This window comes from Rhinoderma darwinii, chromosome 11 (genome assembly GCF_050947455.1).
Source record: "Rhinoderma darwinii isolate aRhiDar2 chromosome 11, aRhiDar2.hap1, whole genome shotgun sequence".
NCBI classification, from domain to species: domain Eukaryota; kingdom Metazoa; phylum Chordata; class Amphibia; order Anura; family Rhinodermatidae; genus Rhinoderma; species Rhinoderma darwinii.
The window spans coordinates 82,786,866-82,808,227 of NC_134697.1; the positions used below are offsets into that span (position 1 = coordinate 82,786,866).

The 21,362-nt window shown below is 45.4% G+C and overlaps 1 protein-coding gene and 1 long non-coding RNA gene across 3 annotated transcripts in view; one reads left to right on the forward strand and one right to left on the reverse strand.

Annotated features, from left to right (window-relative positions):
• Positions 1-2,031: 2,031 nt before the first annotated feature.
• Positions 2,032-8,477, reverse strand: LOC142663287 (uncharacterized). The gene is made up of 2 exons (XR_012851077.1): positions 8,122-8,477; positions 2,032-3,141 (listed from the first exon to the last, which is right to left on the reverse strand). It is a non-coding gene; the product is annotated as an uncharacterized LOC142663287 (long non-coding RNA).
• CHUK (component of inhibitor of nuclear factor kappa B kinase complex) overlaps positions 8,227-21,362 on the forward strand; it is a 31,055-nt gene continuing 17,919 nt past the window's right edge. The window contains exons 1-13 of one of the 2 annotated variants that reach the window (XM_075841847.1): positions 8,227-8,471; positions 9,448-9,542; positions 10,684-10,798; positions 11,479-11,548; positions 11,706-11,794; positions 11,893-11,982; positions 13,169-13,293; positions 16,523-16,630; positions 17,275-17,398; positions 17,483-17,677; positions 18,456-18,558; positions 19,645-19,768; positions 19,842-19,993. In XM_075841847.1, the coding sequence (XP_075697962.1) occupies positions 8,367-8,471; positions 9,448-9,542; positions 10,684-10,798; positions 11,479-11,548; positions 11,706-11,794; positions 11,893-11,982; positions 13,169-13,293; positions 16,523-16,630; positions 17,275-17,398; positions 17,483-17,677; positions 18,456-18,558; positions 19,645-19,768; positions 19,842-19,993 (1,495 nt within the window). In that variant the 5' untranslated portion in view covers positions 8,227-8,366. The remainder of the gene's footprint in view (positions 8,472-9,447; positions 9,543-10,683; positions 10,799-11,478; positions 11,549-11,705; positions 11,795-11,892; positions 11,983-13,168; positions 13,294-16,522; positions 16,631-17,274; positions 17,399-17,482; positions 17,678-18,455; positions 18,559-19,644; positions 19,769-19,841; positions 19,994-21,362) is intronic. The other variant, XM_075841848.1, reaches the window with a different exon arrangement.

Consider the following 21,362-nt stretch of genomic DNA (forward strand, 5'->3'; position numbering starts at 1 on the left):
CCAGACATCCCTACCTAATTCCAGAAAGTGGGTTTTTGCTCGACAACTCCCTTTTCCAGGTTTTGTGCAGCCGCTGTCTTTAATGGAGAGGAGTCCGCGCGCGTGCACAGCCCTATCTTTAGTAGTGGAAAGAACCGAGCAAGTGGTGCCCAGCTTATACCCACAGACTTCAATGGGAAGATTCCCGGAAGTGGAAACTGCCCCTCTAACGCATTTTTGGCATACTGTAAAGGATCTGCCAGGCACAGCTTCGGGGTTAACTCCCATGGGTAATCAGTCTGCACCTGAGTCTATGTCTGTGAGACTGACTCCATCTTCCACCACTCAGGATGGCAGGCTTAGGAGTGGGAGAGCCTATCGCAGCCTGGCCAGACGGAGCTAGCTCCCGCCCTCTGTCTATTTATACCTGCCTTTCCTGTTCCTCCTTGCTTGTGATTCTTCTCGTGTGGTTTCCTGGCCCAGCTACAGCTTCTGACTATTTCCATATTGACCCCGGCTTACGGACTACTCTCCTGCTCTGCGCTTGGTACCTCGTACATTCCTGGTTTGACTCAGCTCGTTTACCTCTCTTGTTGCTCACGGTGTTGCCTTGGGCAACTGCCCCATTTCCCTTAGCTTTGTGTACCCTTGTCTGTTTGTCTCGTGCACTTACTGAGCGTAGGGACCGCCGCCCAGTTGTACCCCGTCGCCTAGGGCGGGTCGTTGCAAGTAGGCAGGGACAGAGTGGCAGGTAGATTAGGGCTCACTTGTCCAATTCCCTACCCCTATCATTACACATACCCTTTGGACATGCCATAAGTGAGTAGGATGAGACTATCCCTCTAAGCCCACAAATATGGATGACTCCAGGACATGTTCTACCTTTTCAACGGACCCTTCACACGGTCCATTGAAACAACGCCCACGTGAACGGCCCCATTGAATTACATAGGTCCATGTGACAGCCGTTGTTTCAATGGCCGTCACACAGACGTATTCAACGCTCATAAGAATAAGGCCATAGGGGTGGACCGGCCATTACTGAATTTGGGCAGTGCTTGAGGTGTATATGGCCACTGTTTTGAAGTTTTAATGTTGCCTATTTTTTGGAGGCAAGTTGTCTTTGACCTTTATAGCCCAGATCATGCTCGGTCTGCTCCTGCTCAGTAAACTATTAACTGAAATCAGAGGTGATAGGAGACGTAAAACACATCTGATGAAGAAATGCAGCATTATACCGCCAAGCAAAACAAAGGTATTGTAAAGCCATGCATGGGATGTAGCGGGCATTTCCAAAAACTTCTGACGTGTCAGTTTTGACTGGTGGGGATCCAAACCAGAGTAATAACAGGAGCTAAAGGGTCACAGCGCTCACTAGAGCATTTGTACCTTTTTGTTCTAGCGATCTGTGGAGGGACTAAGGTCCCGGACTTCCACCAATTTAAAGTCAGAATTTTTGGGGAAAAATAACGGGTACTCTTTAATTTTGACCTTCGGACCATCTTTAAATAAGGGGATGCTTCCGAAGTGCACAAGTAGACAGACACCAGCGGCTCACAGACATAAATGTTTCGTGTAAAATTGACCCAAAAACACATATTGCCCTGTGTTGATGGACCCTAACAAAGTTTGTGGCAATAGGGCAATGTGATTTTGGCTTATACCATCTCCTTTTCCTATACTGCAGCGTAAAAATAGAGTAAAAAATAAAGTAAACATACTAACAACTATCTACCCATGCAGAAGTAAGTGTGGTGATCATACTGGCCTCCGAGAGCGTGCAGATCCCCAGCATGGTCACCCCTGGCAATAAGTTCTGTTACTTACCAACTACCTGAATAAATGTCTATGATGGGAAACCCCACTTAAGGATGCTGTATTAAAGTATATAGGATTTCTGTGTGACCAGTTCACGGCTATACAGGTAACCACTATAAGTGTAGTATTGCTTTAAATCTTATTACCTTGGAAGTTTATATGTTTTTCCATTAATATGTTCGGTTGCGCATTACTGACTAATAGACGTAAATATAAAGCAATGAGGCACTCACAAACGAAATAAATGCACATTTATTGTGACAAAAGACAAAAAGGAGTAACGGAAACAAAGCAACGAGACAAACATCTGCAAAAACAAAAACATTGTGTTGAACATGGCACATAGACACGGTCTCTAGGAAGTTGACGGATGGCTCTGCTCGTCGTCATGGTCATACAAGCGGAGTTCTATGACCATGAGGAGAGGGCAGATGTTGGCTGTCTAGATGCCGGACACTTCCCGTTTCAGCGGACACTAAAACCTAATTTGCATATGGCACGCGGTCGAATAAAAGTTATTTTTTACCCTGATGCAAGCGCTAAGATCTTCAACACTGGTAAGTTCCTTTACCCTATCAATAATGAACGGTATCAGGCGTCTGTTAGCCTGGAATCTCATGGGAGACTCCCTTTAATTTGGAAGTCTTCCCAAAAACTATTCGATCAGAACAGCAGGGTACAAAATACCCGCGCATCGCGTATTCAAGCTTTCAGACAATGACCAGGCTACAAGAATAAAGGAGCCACAAACCAGCTGTTGGCATTGATGTGATGCATGTTTTGCTCCTCTGTGTTCGTCTCCATTGTAGACGGTGTATCCTCGATGTAGAGCTGCACCGGCATCTTCTCCTCCGACTCCTGCTCCGGACGCAAGGTCTCGTCTTTGTTCTCATTGCATTCATCCGGAGCATTTGACGTATCGTTGCCGTCAGTTCCGACTAAAGTTTTCGTGCTGCCAGTGGTGACACTGAGCGGATCCTCAAAAGACATCACTAATGTACACATGACGTAACGAAGAACCGGAGGAGCGATTTGTAATAGTAAACCCTATAAAAGTGCCCAGAGAGGTAGTGGAAAGATTCCTAGCCCGAGATGTGTAAACATTAATACCGATCCCGATACAGTTTATCAGGCGACCTAGACGGCTGTAGGGAGCGCGTCAATGTTCCTGATGGATGAAGAAATGATCAAGCGGTCGCGTACTTGACGCCCAGGGCCACCCGTGCTACTTCCAAGTCATCTGGTCGTCATTCGGGAATTCCAGTCCGCACGTCTAATGTAGAGACGACCTGTAATGCAGTTTGCGTGCAGAGCTCAACCTGGATCAGATGAACGTGGATTTCACTGTAAGGGAAAAAAAAAAAAAAAATCAGAAACCAATTCAGTCTATAATAAAAAAAAACGACAGTTTTATAAAATTTCCAAAAATTTTCAGATTTACAAATGACATGTCTGTGGCTATAATCACAATAAAAGGTATGGGTGACCGGCCAAGGATGTTTCCATTCACTGGCAGCATGCAGAGAAGTATGTTGTTTCATTTTTATAGCAGTTTCTCCCTATCTATTCAAACTTAGGCCCTGTTCACACCTGCGTTGGGGCTTTCCGTTGTTCTGCTCCTTCAGAGGAGCAGAACAAGGGGAAACCACAAGCAACGGTTCTGTTCCACCACGGACAGCACCGGCGGCCCGACGGAACCCATCCACTTTATTGGGTTCCGTCGGCGTGTCCGTGATTTTACCAGTTTGCAGCGTACGCTTGGCCCATGAGCCAGGAAATCTCCCGGCGCATAGGTCAAACGTATCCATAAGCCCCCACTTACCCGACAGAGGCCAAAAGAGTGTCCTTTTGGTCTCCATCGGGCTGGTATACATCAGCATACTTTTTTTTTAAACTATATTAAATAGTATAACCTGCAGCACTAACCCATACAGAGGCATCCTGCAGAAATCATATACCGCACGCTATACTTTTTTTTTTAAACATGGCAGCCTATGGGCGATGGTTGCCACACGGGGTACAAACTGCTTTAAAAGTGAAATAGCACATGAAGACTACAATAAGGCTATACAACACGGAGGTTTTCAGAACAATGATGTTCTATGGGTGTATTCACACGGACGTATTTTAACGGCCCGTGGATACTGGCCGTAAAAATATAGAGCATATTCTATTTTCCATCATTTTCACGGCCCGACAGCCCCCATAGAATTCAATGGATACGTTTTTAACGGCAGATTTTGAGAAATCGATCCATGTGACGGCCGTTAAAAACTGATCAGTCACAAGTGGACTCAATTGTATCCACGTCCTTAGGACCCGGATAGAATTGACAGCGCTCACAGCACTCGTGAGGCGAGCGAACCATTGGTTACCTTCTTCGCCATTCAGCCCTTTTTTGTGATGCAGGTGGCATGATGATGTCATCGCACTGCCAACGTCATTCCGCTGGAGCAGGCCCGGTTGGAAGAGACCAGGCCTGCATCGCTAAAGGATAGCACGACACTGGAATGTGAACAGGTGAGTGTGCCACTATCTACATGGACTCCGTGTGGCACTATCTACATGGACTCCGTGTGGCACTATCTACAAGGGCACTGTGTGGCGCTCTCTACAAGGGCACTGTGTAGCGCTCTTTACATTGGCACTGTGTGGAATTCCCTACAGGGGCACTATCTACGAGGATACCTTACTGTGGGTGTCTTCGGGGTTTGGTACAAAAGAAGCCTGACACATGAAATTCCTCCGTTTTTGTAACGGCCGTGAAAAGCGGATGGCAAACAGCCGTTAAAAACGATCAGACGGTCGGGAAATGGATGAAAAGTTGGAGACACAATGATGCAAATCATGGCTAACATTGAATGCAGCTTATAAAGGGTCTGTGGAACATAAAGCTCTTTACTAGTTGGGGTCACAACCAATGACTTCATATACACCGGCAGCTACAGGGGGCGAGTACTTGTGTCCGAATGTGGAAGAGGTAACAGGAACGGTTGCCCAGAGATAAGGTTTAAACCAGTGGAAATGAACGGCTGGCAGCATTAGCAGTTATCCTCTGGGCGGACAATAACGAGATCTCGGCGCCCTCTTTCAGTTATAGTTTACGAGTATAGACCATACATTCATATTGCGGTGCGAGTTCCTCAGAGCTGAATGGAAAGTCTTCACACCCTCAAAACAAATAGAACCTTTGTACCTCAAAGCTTTTTAATCCTTCTGTCAAAATAGCTGTATAAGGGTTGTATTTTTGAATGAAACCATTTTCGGGTACCTACAGTATGCTGTACTGAAAAATATCCCCCGCGCCTTACGTGTACATTGCTTTGTTCTAACTACTTAACACTAGTGCCATTCATGTATGGCAAAGGTCAAGATATTAACAATAGGATTTTGAATTTTTTTTTAAGCAGGTTATACGGATGTATCTGTATCAGTCTACTTTTAGAACATATGCAAAATTCTTTATATACTACGTCTACGCTTATAGAAAGAGAAGAAATGAGTAGGACTAAGGATTTTATTCTATTCACATCAGCATCTGATGCTCCTTTGCAGACTCCGTTTTTTTCGCCGGACAAAATAGCACAGCATGTAGCGCAATTTTGACCAGAAAAACGCCAGACCTCATGACGGCAAACCTGACGAAACCCAAAGTCTGTATCCATCATGCGGTGGATCCGGAGCTTCTGTTTTTCTCAATAATTTTGTTCCTATGACAAAAAAGGATAATGGAAAATCTAGCACCTGCCTAAGACCTTGTTCACACAGTGCAGTGTGCAAGTGTTTCTTTTTCTGGTCAAAACTGACATTTGTTTACAAAGAAATGAAGAGAAGTGTAAAGCTTTTCTTTATAATTTATCTCCATTTAGAACCAGTAATGGTTTTGGCTACGAAGAAAAACCAGGATTAAGAAACTGCACTATACCTATGCCGTTTTAGTGCATTTTTACATTGTACATCGCTTTAGGTTTTATTTTTTATTTTGCAGTATTAACCGTACTAGCAGCACTCAATGTCAGGCAGCAGCTGCAAAAGCGTAAGGGTTATTTACACTTAGGGTCAGTTCACACGTTGAGTAAATACGGCGGATTTTCCGCAACGGAATTCATTGTGGAACATCCGCAGCAAATACAGTAGCAGCAAAGTGGATGAGATAAAACAAATCTCCTCCACACGCTGCGTAAATACTGAGCGGAAAATACGCTCAGAAATTGACCAGCGGTGCAGAATTTTATTCCGCAGCCCGTCAATTGTATTTGTGTAAACGCTGCTTATTTGTTGCGAGTTTTCCCCATTGAATTCAATAGGGAAGTAAAACCCGCAACAAATAGCAGTTGTTACGATTTTTGCGGCGGGATAACAGCGATTCCACCGCAAAAAAAAAACACAACGCTGAAGCAAAGAAATAAAAAAAAAATCTTATACTCACCCAGGAGTCTGTGTTTCTACCTCCAGGCCGGCCTCCTGGGATGACGTTTCATCCCATGTGACCACTGCAGCCAATCACAGGCTGTAGCGGCGGTTACATGGGATGAAGAGTCATCCCAGGAGGCCGGCCTGGATGACGGCAGAGGGACGTCTCCTGGGATGACTCTTCATCCCATGTAACCGCCGCTGCAGCAGTTTCCTGAGATTAAACCTCATCCCAGGAGGCCGGCCTGCTAGATGCCTCCGTTTTCTGCAGCGGACATTCCAGGCAAAAACTGCAACAGGACTCTGCATTTTTTCGCCCGGAATTCCCTGCGGCGCACAGGGCGGATACGCTTTTTATGCCAGAACCAGAAGTAGATTCAAAAACAGAGAAGACGTAGTATCTGCCCCATATATTTCTCTCCCTTTATGATCCACATCCGGTTTTGGCTTAAAAAAAAACCCTGTACAAATCCAGATTAAAACTGCAAGGGTCCCCTTAAAGGGGTTGTCCCAGAATCAAAAATTATCACCTATCCACAGAATAGGTGATAACTGTCTGACTGCTGGGGCCCCGACTGATCTCAAGACCAGGGGTCCCGAACCCCCTATTCCTCCTCACAGCTGGACTGCAGTGGGGAGGACATGAAATGAAGCGGCGGTCAAGAATGCTCCATTCAAAGTCTATGGGAGTGACTGAAACAGACGAGTACAGTGCTCGGCTGTTTTCATCATTCTCATAGACATTAAAAGTCAACTGCGCTATTGTTTCCGGAAACACTACCATTGAAATCAGTCGGAAAGCTATGGCTTCTGTTTGGTTTGCGTCCACGGGTTCCCCATACGAAAAGTTCTGAGGGAAACCATCAACGGAACCCCGACGCAGATGTGAACAGGCCCTAATTCAGCATTTGGGGCCCCACTTTTAACTTTTGCCCAGGGTCACACTTTGTCTAAAACCGGCCCTGCCGATCCCCAAAATGTAATACCCACGACTTCTCATATCATATCTTCCAATGATTTGAATGTATATTATTTCTACGCTTGAACGTTTTTTAATTTCCACATCACACAAATCATCGGCATAATGACATTTTCAGGTCAGAAATCATGACATGATATACAGGTTGGGGGTCTAATATACAGTTAGGAGGGATCCAGGTCAAAAATACAGACTGTTCCTTTCAAAACATGGAAACTTGGGTTAGGCTTCATGCACACGGACAAGCATTTGCGGCCGCAATTTATCCGCATTTTTGCATACGCATTCTTTTCTATGGCCCCATGCACACGGCCATGATTTACACGGATCGGTGCGGGGACGGCAGATCCGGACCGCAAAAACTCAGGGCATGTCATTTTATGGTCCGGATTTGCGGATTCGCCAATACTGGTGAATTGTTGTGGATCTGGGAGTCCCGAAGGCACGCGGATCCACAACAATGGCATATTGCATTCCGATGGACCGAAACGGGCCCAGAGTTTTGTGGATCCAAAACCAATGCGGTTGCGTTTAATTGGGTAACTATGTAGCGGCCATAATGTGCGATATAGGGGATTTAGATTGTGAGCTCATTGGGGGACAGATAATGATTGATGACAATTTGGGTACAGCGCTGCAGAATATGTGGGCGCTATAATAAACAAGCTTTACCCTCCCGGTTTGAATATAAATCATGTTTAAATTATAATTCTCCAAATATTTCAAATCCTAAAATGCTCTTTAAAAAAAGGCAAAACACAAAATATCGACCGATCTTTTCCCTACAATGACAAAGGCGATCACATCTAAAGAGAAGCGGGAAATCATGCATGCGATTCACCCAATGCCACCGACAAATGCCCTCTACCCCGTATCCGCCACCACACACAGGATGCCAATACACAGACACGACATATTGACAGGTAACACACCCCTGACTTGACGTTCTTCTTGCAGCAGATTCTGACGCAGGATGGTGACGTCATCTGTCCTGGCCTGGAATTCAGGAGAGAGTGGAAACGAGACGTGGAACGCATCCTGGGAGCACGTGACACGTTTTCAACCTATGCAGTGCAGGATATTCTGCAGACCGGAAATGCCTGGCGAAGAAGCGGTGACAGGTGATCGGAAGCGACTGAGGCAGGCGGAAGTCCCTATATAGGTATCTTTAGTTATCATGGAGCGGCCGCCAGTCCAGCAGGGAACAGTCTGCGGGCCATGGGATATGAAAGACCGACTCGGCACTGGCGGTTTTGGGAACGTATGTTTGTACCAGAACCGGGTGAGTGTTGTGCGTCAGGGAGGTTTCTTTACGGTATTCCCTGCGGTTATACCATAGAGGAGAGTGTGCAGATAGACGGTACTAGCTGTTATGTGAGTGGACGGGGGACCTCTTGTTTGTTTCCTGACCCCCTGTAGACACCACAGTGCCCATCTGGAATCTGCAATGCCCCCCTGGATAGTTCCACTGTAGATAGTTACCACACATTTCCCATGTGGATCGTAGCACACATTCCCACCACCACCAGTAGGAAGTGCCTTTGGGGCTCCCTTTAGGACCAGATTCCCCAGCCAGAGTGTTGCTGATGCTCTGACTGGGGATTCCGCTCCTGGAGGAGCCCCTGACGGCACTGTCCATTTATGGCGGTGGCATCAATGGGTTTTCTAAGACAGGAGTCCCCGGCAAGACAGCTTGCGGTGCTCTGGCCGCGGACTCCATAATTGAAAGCCCTGACATCACTGTCCTTATATGGATAGTGACATCAAGGACTTCCCCCCAGGCTTGGCACTTAAAATAGCACGGTTCCCAAATAGTCCTCTAGTGAGGGCCAAGATCATTTTTAATGGCTGTGATGATTGATTTCTGAAAAACGGCTGTTAAAATCTGAACCCTTGACTTCTATGGGGGCTGTGAAAACGGCCAAAAATAGCAACATTTATTTCGGTATTTACAAGTAATAAAGTAGTCGTTAGAATAACGCCCATGTGAATACACCCAAAGAACTTCATGGTTTATAAAAATGGCTGTAAAAAAAAACCACGACCGTCACACGGCCATGCGATTTAGCCGAAGTTTAACTTCCTGTCTCATGGAACGTATAAACACAAGCGTCATGTTGAACGGTTTTATAAGGCGAATATGCAAGTGAAAAATAGTTAACGGGGGTTTTTTTTTTTTTTTTGTTGGAGGGGGAACTTTTTGCCGTTAATAGTAAATGCGTTAATTGCTTTTATTGTGTTTTTGTTCTTTTATTCAGGAGACTGGAGAATTATTAGCCATCAAATCGTGCCGCTTGGAACTGAGCTCCAAGAACAAGGAGCGATGGTGTCAGGAGATCCAGATCATGAAGAGGTTACTGCCGGACTTTTTGTTTTTCACCCCATCCTGCGGATCTTGCTGGCTGCTCGCTGTACAGTTACGACCAGCTGATGGCAGAAGTGGGGTCTACTGTGCCCCTCATAAACCACACAAACACCTTGCATTTTAGGGCATTAGGCCCCATGCACACGACCGTTGAATTCGTCCCTAGTTACAGGCCCATTCATTTCTATTGCCCACCGACCCCTTCCTGTATCTTGATAATCGGAGCCTGCTCGTTCTGCCCTGATTGTTTGCTTTGGATTTCCACGTAGCCTCTTACAAGCTTGTCATTAACTTTAATGGGAATATGCGCACAGCGCTGTTTATTTTGGATTTATTTATTTTTGTGAGCATCTGAAACTTTTTTTTTTTTTCTCTTTTTTTTATGGCTTTTTCTTGTGTTTTTTTTTGTGTGTTCCACTTTTTTTTTTTTTTTTGTGGCTTTTTTTTAACTAGCGTTTAAGTACCTGTGTTTTTACTTTGAATTTTTTTTATGTGGTGTTTTTCACATTGCACGACATGTTTTTGTTTTTTTGGTATAGATTAAGGGTTGCGTTCATGGAACGGTTATGAGGTGCCATGCGAAGGGGAGATCCCACATCAACAGTTAAAGCTAATCTATTACATCAGTTATTGAATCCATGTGACATTTACCGGATGATACCGTTAAACATGCGTTTTCCAAAATGGTGCAAATAAATGCAGAATAAGTGACAAAATAAGGATGTTTACTTTCCAAAAGTTTTCCTTTTTTTTTTTTTTTTTTTTTTTTTTTACACTATTAATAAATGTGGGCCAATAATTTAAATAGGTAATTTAAATACCTAGCACTTTTTTTTTTTATTTTATTTTTTCCGGTATTTCTTTTACGGGCACGGCCGGCCACGGACAGTCTCCTGCATTTGCGGGCCGTGCTCCGTTATAAAGTATGAAAGCACGGTCCGCAAAAACAAAAAAATTGGAGATGTCCTAATTTTTTACAGAAGCTTTCTACAGCCCGGACCCCTTCCTGTAAATATGCGAGAAGGTGTCCGTGTTCCATAAAAATGAATGGAACCGGATTTTGATCTGTAATTGCGCACCAAAATGACGGTGCTGTGCGTGAAGCTTTACTGTAGCGTTTCTTTTGCAGGTTAAATCATCCTAATGTTGTAAAGGCGTGTGAGGTGCCACCTGAGATGGACTTTATGGTGAATTCAGTTCCACACTTGGCAATGGAGTACTGCTCTGGAGGAGACTTGCGTAAAGTACGGCACACCTTACACCCATGTTCTAAATAATTGTCAAATATGTGTAGAATCCAGGAGGTTTTGGGAGAGATTTATCAAGACTGCCGTTTTGTACGTCTGCCTTAATATAAAGAGCGCCGGCCATCTGTGCACCTGAAATGGAAATTGAGTAAATGATAGTAAATGTGCTGGCCACGCCCATTTAGCTAAGCTCCACCCACTTTTGAAAAGTTTGCCCATCCGGAACAGATCACACCCTGATGCAGCCTTCATGTTATTACATCGCTGACTATTGAGACAGGATATGTGCTCTGTCTCATCTATGAGGGTTAGAAGATGAGCAGTTGTAATACTGCGAGCCACCACTACAAGTGTCATCGATTTTACAGTACGAGCAGATAAGGAATGATGGGAAGCAAAACAACTGATCGGCAGGGGTCCCAGGAGTCGGACCCCAACCAATCAGATATTGATGTCTTATCCTAAGAATAGGCCATCAATTTTCAGCGACTGGACAACCCCTTTAAATATATTTAATGGGTCATTTTCTATTAGTGGATTAATGTGGCATTATTTAAATTTTTTTTTTTTTTTTTTTGTGAACTTACTGCCATGTTTTCTTTTGTTTTTGATCTCCATTTGTGATACGTTATTATGTGGTGTTTGTTTTTTTTTTTTTTCGTTTTTGTTTTTTTTAGCTTTTGAACAAGCCAGAAAACTGCTGTGGTTTGAAGGAAAGCCAAGTGCTGAATATATTAAGTGATATCGGTATGTGTTCTTATCTCTCTCCGCGATGGCTCAGGGTCTGCTGCTCGCTCTCGCTGTGTTGTACTGGATGTTTTTTTTTCTTCACGCAATTGATTGTTTTTCTATTATGTTTTGTTTGTTTTGCGATTCACACATTTTCTCTTGACTGCTGGTTTAGGGTCTGGAATTCAGTATCTACATGAAAATCGTATTATACACAGGGACTTGAAACCAGAAAATATTGTGCTGCAGGACTGCAATGGAAAGGTAAATAAAACTGACATAAAATCATTAATTTTGAAAAAAAGAAAAGATAAAATATGGTAAAAACATCTTGACTTCGTTTTTTTTCTCTTTAATGATAGATCGTGCACAAAATAATAGATTTAGGATATGCGAAGGACCTTGATCAGGGAAGTCTTTGTACCTCTTTTGTAGGAACTCTACAATATCTGGTGTGTATTATGTATTAATCACTACTATTTTTCCTCTTTTTACTTTTTATTTTATTTTTTATTATAAATCTTCTATGGCTTTGATTGAAAGTAACTTTTTAAACCACTTATCCTAATCTGAGTTTTCCTGATATATATCCGCTTTGTAATTTACTTACTGTTTAAATTTAGTCGTTTTACCCATGCATATTCTGTGCGAGGTTACTACGACTAGGTGTCTACTACCCCCCCCCCCTTCCTGTAACCGTCTGTCCACCTCCTGTTAAGCAAAATCCATCCCTAGTTAGAGCAGTGGAGACAGATTGCAGGAAATGGGGGGGGGGGGGGGGGTGTCTCCACTGCCTGCCAATAGAATATGGAGAGGGGGGAGCAGGAGGAAGGACTTGAAAGACAATGAGACATGCTGCCCATACGGGTCTATGGAGAAGGGAGGGGAAGCAGGCAAAGCGAGAGACAGACATGCTGCCTATAGAAGTCTAGGGAGAGAGGAGGGTGGGGAACAGTGAGACTCACACAAACATGCATCAGCTTTTGGTAGAATTCATATCTCACCCCTGTGCAGGATTTTCAGCTGTACTGCTCATTACTGCTGTATAATCTCCATCTGGCTGGTGCTTATTACATAGGCGAGCAGGATTCTCCTCTTCTATGTGTGCTGTGTATAGGAGACATGATGGCTGTTAGACTTCGCCCGCTAGCTCAGACAACGGTGAATTAGAGAGAGGCTGCAGGGGGGAAAACTGCTAAACAATGCAGAACATAAGTCCTATAATGGCCAGAAATAGTGTTCTGCTATCTGAGGCATGCTTTAAAAGGCTTCTCCAGAAAATGACAAATCCATAGAATATTCGGGATTCCTTGATTCGTTTTCAGTGGAGTACCTGTTGTCCCAAATGTGGGTCCCAAAATAAGCCGCCATTGTAACTTTACAGCTGGTTATTTGGTGCTTTGTCGGCGCCGTACACCATGCTCTCAGTATATAGATGTTACCTGAGGTTGGGAGCACTCGTGTGGGGAGAAACTCTGGCGAGACTACAGCCCCCTCGTTGTCCGGAACAGTGGGGGTCCTGGCTGTCAGACCCCCACCTATCCTAGCAATAGGCCAACACTTTCTGAGATGGGGAAAACCACTTTGCGTTAACTATTCAGGTTGAAGAATTTCACATGTCTTATTTCTTCCCTAAAGGCTCCTGAGCTCTTTGAAAACAAGGCGTACACTGTGACTGTGGATTACTGGAGCTTTGGTACAATGATTTTTGAATGCATTGCCGGCTTCAGACCATTCCTACATAACATGCAGCCTTTCACTTGGTGAGTAACCGCCACAATCTTACACTGTCCCAAACTTTGGATAATCTCTGGTATAATCGTTGTCTGTTCATTCAAAAGGTATTAATTGTTTCTTCTGAATAATTGCAATGGATAATATAAACGACTCCTTTATATGCACATTACCTGGAAAACACGATTTGGGTGATACAGGGGGGCAGCAGTAAGAACGGAAAGTATTGCATTGATTTTTCTCTTTGCGACCAGCAGAATATCGGCACTAATATGTATAAGGGGGTTATCACAGGCCCTTTGAAAAGTCGCTCCGGTAATCAGTGGCGCTGCTAGAATGCTCGGCGCCACTGATCCTACTACTGACTGCTCATAGTGAAGTATACCTGTGTTTAGAGTGCTACAGTTTCAGGACAGCGGTACTTTACTTACAATGCATTCTATGGTTCATATATGTACACATACATACACCTTAAATAGTAAGACCCATGGAAACACCTATATGCCATGGGTTTTTATTTAACCCCTTAATGACCGCCGATGAGCCTTTTCACTTCGGCCACTAACAGGCTTTATTCCGATGCAATAGCCTTTTCACGGCGCTGCATCAGGATAAATAAACAGAGCAGCGAGCCGTTAAAACTCCAGAGGCAGCTGAGGGCTGGGGGCATCCCTGCTCGAACGGGTGAGATCGATATCCGTATTGATCTCATCCGTTTAACCCCTCAGATGCAGCGCTCAATAGCATGCGCCGCATTGGAGTGGTTTTTTAGAAGGGGAGGGAGCTCCCTCTCATCCAACGGACACCCGGTGATAAGATCGCCGAGTGTCTGTGTCTCCGATGGCAGCCGGGGGCCTAATAAAGGCCCCCAGGTCTGCCTGTAGTAAATGCCTGTTAGGCTATGCCAGAGGCATGACCTAGCAGATGGCTATCAGTTTTACACAGACAGGCAGTAATACACTGCGATACAGAACTATTGCAGTGTATTATAATAGCGATCGGAGAATCGCATATTAAAGTCCCCTAGTGGGACTAGTAAAAAAGTAAGTTTAATAAAGTTAATATAAAAAGAAATGTGAAAAAAAAATGGAAAACCGACTTTTTCTCCTTACAAAATGCTTTACTATTAAAAAAAAAGCTAAAAAGTTAACATATTTGGTATCGCAGTGTCCCTAATGACTCAGACTATAAAGCTGTTCCAATATTTAACCCGCACGGTGAACGCCGTAAAAAACAATGGTTTTCTGTGAATCCTGACTTAAAAAAAATAAATGTGATAAAAAGTCGCATCTACTCCAAAATGGTACCAATAAAAACTACAAGTCGTCCCCCAAAAAAATAGCCCTCATACAACCGCATCGGCGGAACAATAAAAACGTTACGGCTCTTCAAATATGGAGACACAAAAACAAATTTTGAAAAAATAAAAGCGTTTTTACTGTGTAAAAGTAGTAAAACATACAAAAACGACAAATTTGGTATCATTGCAATCGTAACAACCCGCTGAATAAAGTTATTGTGTTATTTATACCACACGGTAAACGGCGTAGATTTAGGACGCAAAAAAGTGGCAAAATTTCATGTTTCCTTCTACCCCCCCCCCCCCCCCCAAAAGTTAATCAATAAATTCTATGTACCCCAAAATGGTGCTTTTAAAAATATACAACTTGTCCCGCAAAAAACAAGACCTTATACAGCTATGTCGACGCAAGACGATGGAAAATTGCTGTCATTAGGGTCCAGAATGCAGGGGGAAGGGGTTAAAGGATTGTCTCATGACTAATATCCTGTTCAATTGTATTCCTAACTGATAAATATATATTTTACCCATTACAGCAGTGGTTCCCAACCGGGGTGCCGCTATAACAGTCCAGGGGTGCAACGACACTCCGCTCGTCCACTGCAAAAAAAACAAAACCCTTTTGCTTGTAGCAGATGTGACGCACGCATGTCTGCTACGAGCTCCGCCCCCGACACTTACGTCCACTATTCTTGCAGCTTACGTGCGTGCACACACGTCTGCTACAAGTACCGAACACCACTTCCCGCTAGAAGAGCCTGACTGAGGGAGAGGAGCCGTTAACGCTGCGGACCTGGGCAGGGTTAGAAGTTCTTCCTTCCCCAGGAATAAGCATGCTTTGGCTGATGGTCACTTCACTGTGAGTGGGGGGGGGGCTGATGGTCTTTGAGTGATTTCCACCTCTGACCTCCCATTGAAATAGGAGGCAGAAAACATGCGGTGCTCCTTTTGGAGTGCTCTTTTGCATGTGGCTTTTTTGAGGCAGTTGTATTTGTTTTTGGTTTTTTTTTCTAAAGCATAGTGCTTTTTTAGCTTTTTTTTCTTTACATTTTTGGTAAAGGTGCCTCGAGCCTGAAAAGGTTTGAAAATGCTGCATTCCCGTATACGCTCTTATCTCCAGATATGCTGTAATTTTATCTTGCGTTGCTTATTTTGTGTAATCTTCAGTTGCTCATAGACAAGGCCGCCGGCAGTTGCAGTGGCCGGGCATGTGCAGTTGAATCTGATTATCCCCGTCTTGTAGAGCTCCCTGGCCCGGCCATCAGAATGACTTCATATTGAATACACTAGGACCGCTCCAAGCATGTTCATTAGCCAGTCCTGCCCCTGTGAACGCTGATACCTGCTGGGTTTATATGAGCAATACTTCCCCTTATGCCCCAAGCCGCGTCATTGTGTTCTATACGATAGCAATCTGGAGCACTACAGCATAGGGAATGACAAAGGAAAATAGCAGGACCCAGGTGGCAAAATAAACACAACATGGCGATCACGTGGTGGTAGGTTACAGCCTGACCACTAACACAAAAGAATTGGACCCCATGCACACGGCCCAAAAAAATTCTCTAATTGCGGACCCATTCAGTTCTATTGGCCGCAGACACCTTTCTGTATCACTACGGATGGGTGTCTGTGCCATAGAAATGTTTCAGAAAATTATGGAACATGTCTGTGTTGTTCTGCATTTTACGGGCCGTGGTCCCATTCTTTGTATGCGGGCACGGCCCGATAATGCGGGCGGCTGACCCGCGATTACCGGTACGGCCGTGTGCATGGGGCCTTAAGGAGTGCAATGAAGATGAATGGGAGCAAAAAATGGAGAGTAAATTAATTTTCATTAATGTAGTAATTTTACCGTAATATTTGGCCTCTCACAAAAAAATGGTCCTAATACAATCCCTTTTTAAATGAATTGTTAACCTCTACTTCTATGTATAAAATTGTTTCTTCTCTTAAAGGCATGAGAAGATCAAGAAGAAGGACCCTAAACACATATACGCTTATGAAGAGATGTCGGGGGAAATTCGCTTCAGCGCACACTTGCCACAGCCCAATAATTTGTGCAGGTTTGTTACTTGTTAGATTGAACATCTTGATACTTTTAGCAAACAAGTTATTAAAGGGGTTTTCCAGTGTCTAAAATCTGATGGTCTAAGCAGATAGGCCATCAATAGCAGATAGGCCATCTATAGCTGATGGGTCAGGGTCAGTGTCCCGGGTCCCCCGGAAATCTGCTGCACGAGCGCTGTTGCCCCTTCATTTCTTCTTGCTCACTGTGATTCGTCGACATGGATGAAGCAGTAATTCACAGTATTGCAACCTTCTTTCATTCAATACCGGTGAATCGCCGTGTCGATTCACCGTGAGCAAGAAGAAATTAAAGGGAAGCAGCGCTTCACCCCCTTCAAAACAGCTGATCGTCGGGAGTCGGACCCTGACCGATCGCCTATTGATTCATATCGATGACCAACTGGTCGATTGATCACTATAGAAACCAGTACTTCCCATGGTGCGCTGTCCCCCTCAATGACCGTAACGGGGAAAATTGCATTTTTGTTCTCCCTGCAAAATCTGGGCACGCAGGGCAGTGATCTCTTATGATCGCTTGTTTTCCCGATCATTGGCCCATGTAAAAGCCTTTGGACTGTTTCCTGCAGTGCAGTTTGTTGAATTAACTTGAAGTTAAACTTTTTCCCTTTTGTTGCGGTAGCATCATGGTCGATCAGCTGGAGACCTGGTTACAGCTGATTCTGAACTGGGACCCTCAACAACGAGGCGGAGGTTTGGACAACCCCCAGTGTTTTTGGATAATGGACCATATTCTTAATTTAAAGGTAAATCCTAGTTATCACTTGACTATTTATAGTGATACATGTGTATTGAGCAGTCGTGGCTCACTGATTTGACTCCTTTTATAGATTGTTCACATCTTGAACATGACATCTGCCAGGATTTTGTCCTTTCTGCTGCAACCAGAGGAAAGTCTTCACTCCTTGCAGTCTAGCGTCGAAAGAGAGACTGGAATAACCACATGTAACCAAGAATTGCTGCTGGAGATGGGAGTATCTCTAGATCCCAGGAAGCCTGCGTCCCAGTGTGTGATCGATGGAGTGGTAAGAAGAAAATAGCAATCGCTATTCTGTGTATGGAGCCAACTGCTTGTCGCATGATGGGCAATAACATCTGGTGCCTGCAGGCCACAGGAGCGGCTCATCGGTGCGGGATCTGGGTGTCGGACCCGCACTAATGATATATTGATGGCCTATCTGGTAGATAATCAGTTGTCTGGTAGTGGACAACCCCTTCAAGTGGTTTTCCTTCCATTAAATGTCCTATTAATTTCATAGATAATAAAAATTGAACAATGTTTTCCGTTTACACGATCTTAAAAAATGATCCAGTAAAGGTTTGACATTTGCTTACCTAGTACGGTGCCACCTGGTGTGTGTGGCAATGTGAACGCTAGCTCATTAGGTGGATGGACACAGATGCTCAGCCACTCCCCACGCAGCCTGGTTTATGCGTAGTGATCTTCTGCTCACTGCAGAGCAGCCAATAATAATATCTTTCTGTCCTGCTTGTCAGGGAAGGAGCAGAGCCTCCACAGTAGCATGGCAGTATAGCTGAGGAGACTCCTGCAGGACAGGTAAGAAGGGACTATATGGTCCACTGCCAGAGGGGGAAGGAGATTCATTCTGCCACTAATTTAGCTGCTCTAAGGGGGACACATGGAAGTAGTGAATGATAGAATAGGATTAATTCTTTATTTTTTTTTATTCCATAAACGCTGCAAATGACACAAAAATGGCGATTAACAGCATTTCGGGACTTGTGGTATGAATACGATTCATGAAATAACCCCTTTACACATTTATTTTTTTGTGTACACAGAGAGGGTGGGACAGCTACATGGTATATTTGTTTGATAAAAGTAAAACTGCCTATGAAGGACCTTTCCAACCAAGACACCTGTCTGAATGCGTCAATTATATTGGTAAGTTTTGCGATGTAGTACATTGTTCTGGATATAGAAGTCCCCTGTCCCCAAACTCCCTCCCCAATTTGCAGGAAAATGCTTTTCTGCAATGTATTATCTGTTACATGTGTTTTGTGGTGCGCGGCTGGGTCGGCCGACGAGTCCCGCGGCTGGGTCGGCCGACGAGTCCCGCGGCTGGGTCGGCCGACGAGTCCCGCGGCTGGGTCGGCCGACGAGTCCCGCGGCTGGGTCGGCCGACGAGTCCCGCGGCTGGGTCGGCCGACGAGTCCCGCGGCTGGGTCGGCCGACGAGTCCCGCGGCTGGGTCGGCCGACGAGTCCCGCGGCTGGGTCGGCCGACGAGTCCCGCGGCTGGGTCGGCCGACGAGTCCCGCGGCTGGGTCGGCCGACGAGTCCCGCGGCTGGGTCGGCCGACGAGTCCCGCGGCTGGGTCGGCCGACGAGTCCCGCGGCTGGGTCGGCCGACGAGTCCCGCGGCTGGGTCGGCCGACGAGTCCCGCGGCTGGGTCGGCCGACGAGTCCCGCGGCTGGGTCGGCCGACGAGTCCCGCGGCTGGGTCGGCCGACGAGTCCCGCGGCTGGGTCGGCCGACGAGTCCCGCGGCTGGGTCGGCCGACGAGTCCCGCGGCTGGGTCGGCCGACGAGTCCCGCGGCTGGGTCGGCCGACGAGTCCCGCGGCTGGGTCGGCCGACGAGTCCCGCGGCTGGGTCGGCCGACGAGTCCCGCGGCTGGGTCGGCCGACGAGTCCCGCGGCTGGGTCGGCCGACGAGTCCCGCGGCTGGGTCGGCCGACGAGTCCGTCTCTTCTAAGTAAACCTGTTAGGGCTCTTTTTACATATTCTTCAGAGGCTCCGTTGGGAAAAGAACAGAAAAACTAGGTGCAGGTGTGAACGAAGCCTTATGGGTCTACAGTCCATTCCCCCATTTAGGAGATTGTCAGCCAAAGTAGCAGGAGAGGGATTAAAGGAAACCTCTGAAGTCTAATTAAATTTAAAAAAAACGAAAACCTATCCACATTATACTAAATCTTCTGTGGGTATTTCTGTGACTTTTTTTTATAATGTATCCTTTTTCTTTAATGATCGCAGTGCAGGAGAGCAAAACGCAGCTTCCCATAGTACAACTGCGTAAGGTGTGGGCAGAGGCTGTCCATTATGTGTCGGGCTTGAAGGAGGATTACAGCCGCCTCTTCCAGGGTCAAAGAGCAGCCATGTAAGTAGCCCTGATCCAGTGTGTTTAATGACTGTCTTTTTGTTTTTCTATTAACATTACACGTGTTTCCAAGGCTTAGTTTACTGCGCTACAATACCAACCTAACGAGGATGAAAAATACAATGGTGTCGGCCTCTCAGCAACTGGAAGCCAAGCTGCAGTTCTTCAAAAAAAGCATCGAGATAGATCTGGAACGCTACAGTGATCAAATGGCCTATGGAATCTGTGAGTAACACGTTGTGTGAGGGGTGTCCTGTGAATGTGCCAAAAATCAAGGGTGCACTACCTTTTCCACATACTCACTGTGCCACGGCCAAGGGTTGAACAAAGTTGGGGGTTTCGTTCCCCACCTACCAGAACACAAACCTTATGAGCATTTCATCCATAAACTACATTGGAGCAGGTGTGGGCGGTGATAGCGCAGCCTCCTGTCCTCTCTCTAGTACTGAATTGAGGATGCTCTTGATCTATGGGAGCTCCAGAGATGAGATATTTATGGTATATCCTGTGGATATGCCATTTATGTCGCAGATGGGATTTTTCCTTTAAAGGATAACTTCATTTAAAACTCATGCCGTTGTCTTTTTTTTGTTTCTGAGCTGGTTGGGGGCTGCTATTTGTGCACCCCTGCCGTAAAAGCTTCATATGGGAAAACCCCTTTAAAGAGATTGTCCAAAGAGTAAGTGTTATCCCCTAACCACAGGATAGGTGGTAACATGCTGATCGGTGGGACACCCACCCATCACGAAAACAAGGGTCCTGTCCCTCCGAATAAACGGAACGGCAGGTTGCGCTTGCACCCTACTGCTATGTTCATTCTTTGAGTCCCAGCAGTCGGACCCGCGCCCATCTTCATAAGCATAAATCGCACTGGCCTGGACTTTTTGAATACGCTCTTTCTTTTTATTTTTTATTTTCTTTTGTAAACTCATGAATACCATGGGTTGAACTATAACTACTCTACAGCTCACATTTGCCCCTTACTGGGGATACAGTTTGAGCATGTGCCCCGCACAGTCCACACACCCAGTAACGCCAATGCTGCCGCCACTTATCGGATGTGGGCTTTACATCCCAACGCCGCACACCCTGTACTGACTGCGCTCCAGCATTTAACAGGTAACATTGGTAATCCAAAATCTGCACCGTGTAGATGATATTTCTTGAAATCTCCTTTACTTTGCTTGTACCGTATTACGCTGCGGATTTGCCGCATGAAAATCCACACGAAATACGCAACGTGTGCGTTCAGCCTAAAAGTGCAGAACCGTTACAAAATGACATTTATTTAGTTATTATTTTTCTTCTACACAAAGCATTGGAGCAGGTCCGTCCTCTCCTCCCTAGTTCAGGCCACAGGGACGAGCACTTCATTGTGCCACAGCCACGGGATACCCCTTTCAACCTGCTGCTATCAAATATTTTATAACATTATACCAACCCAATATGGAAGAAGTTAGTGACTGTAGTGTATCTTGCTGGAAGCTCGAGGCCTACAGGACAACAAAGGGGTGTTGGAGATGTACGGCCAGCGCCACGACACCCCAAAAATGTTCCTTTCGTTATAGAGATTGTGAGATGCTATTTAGACCAC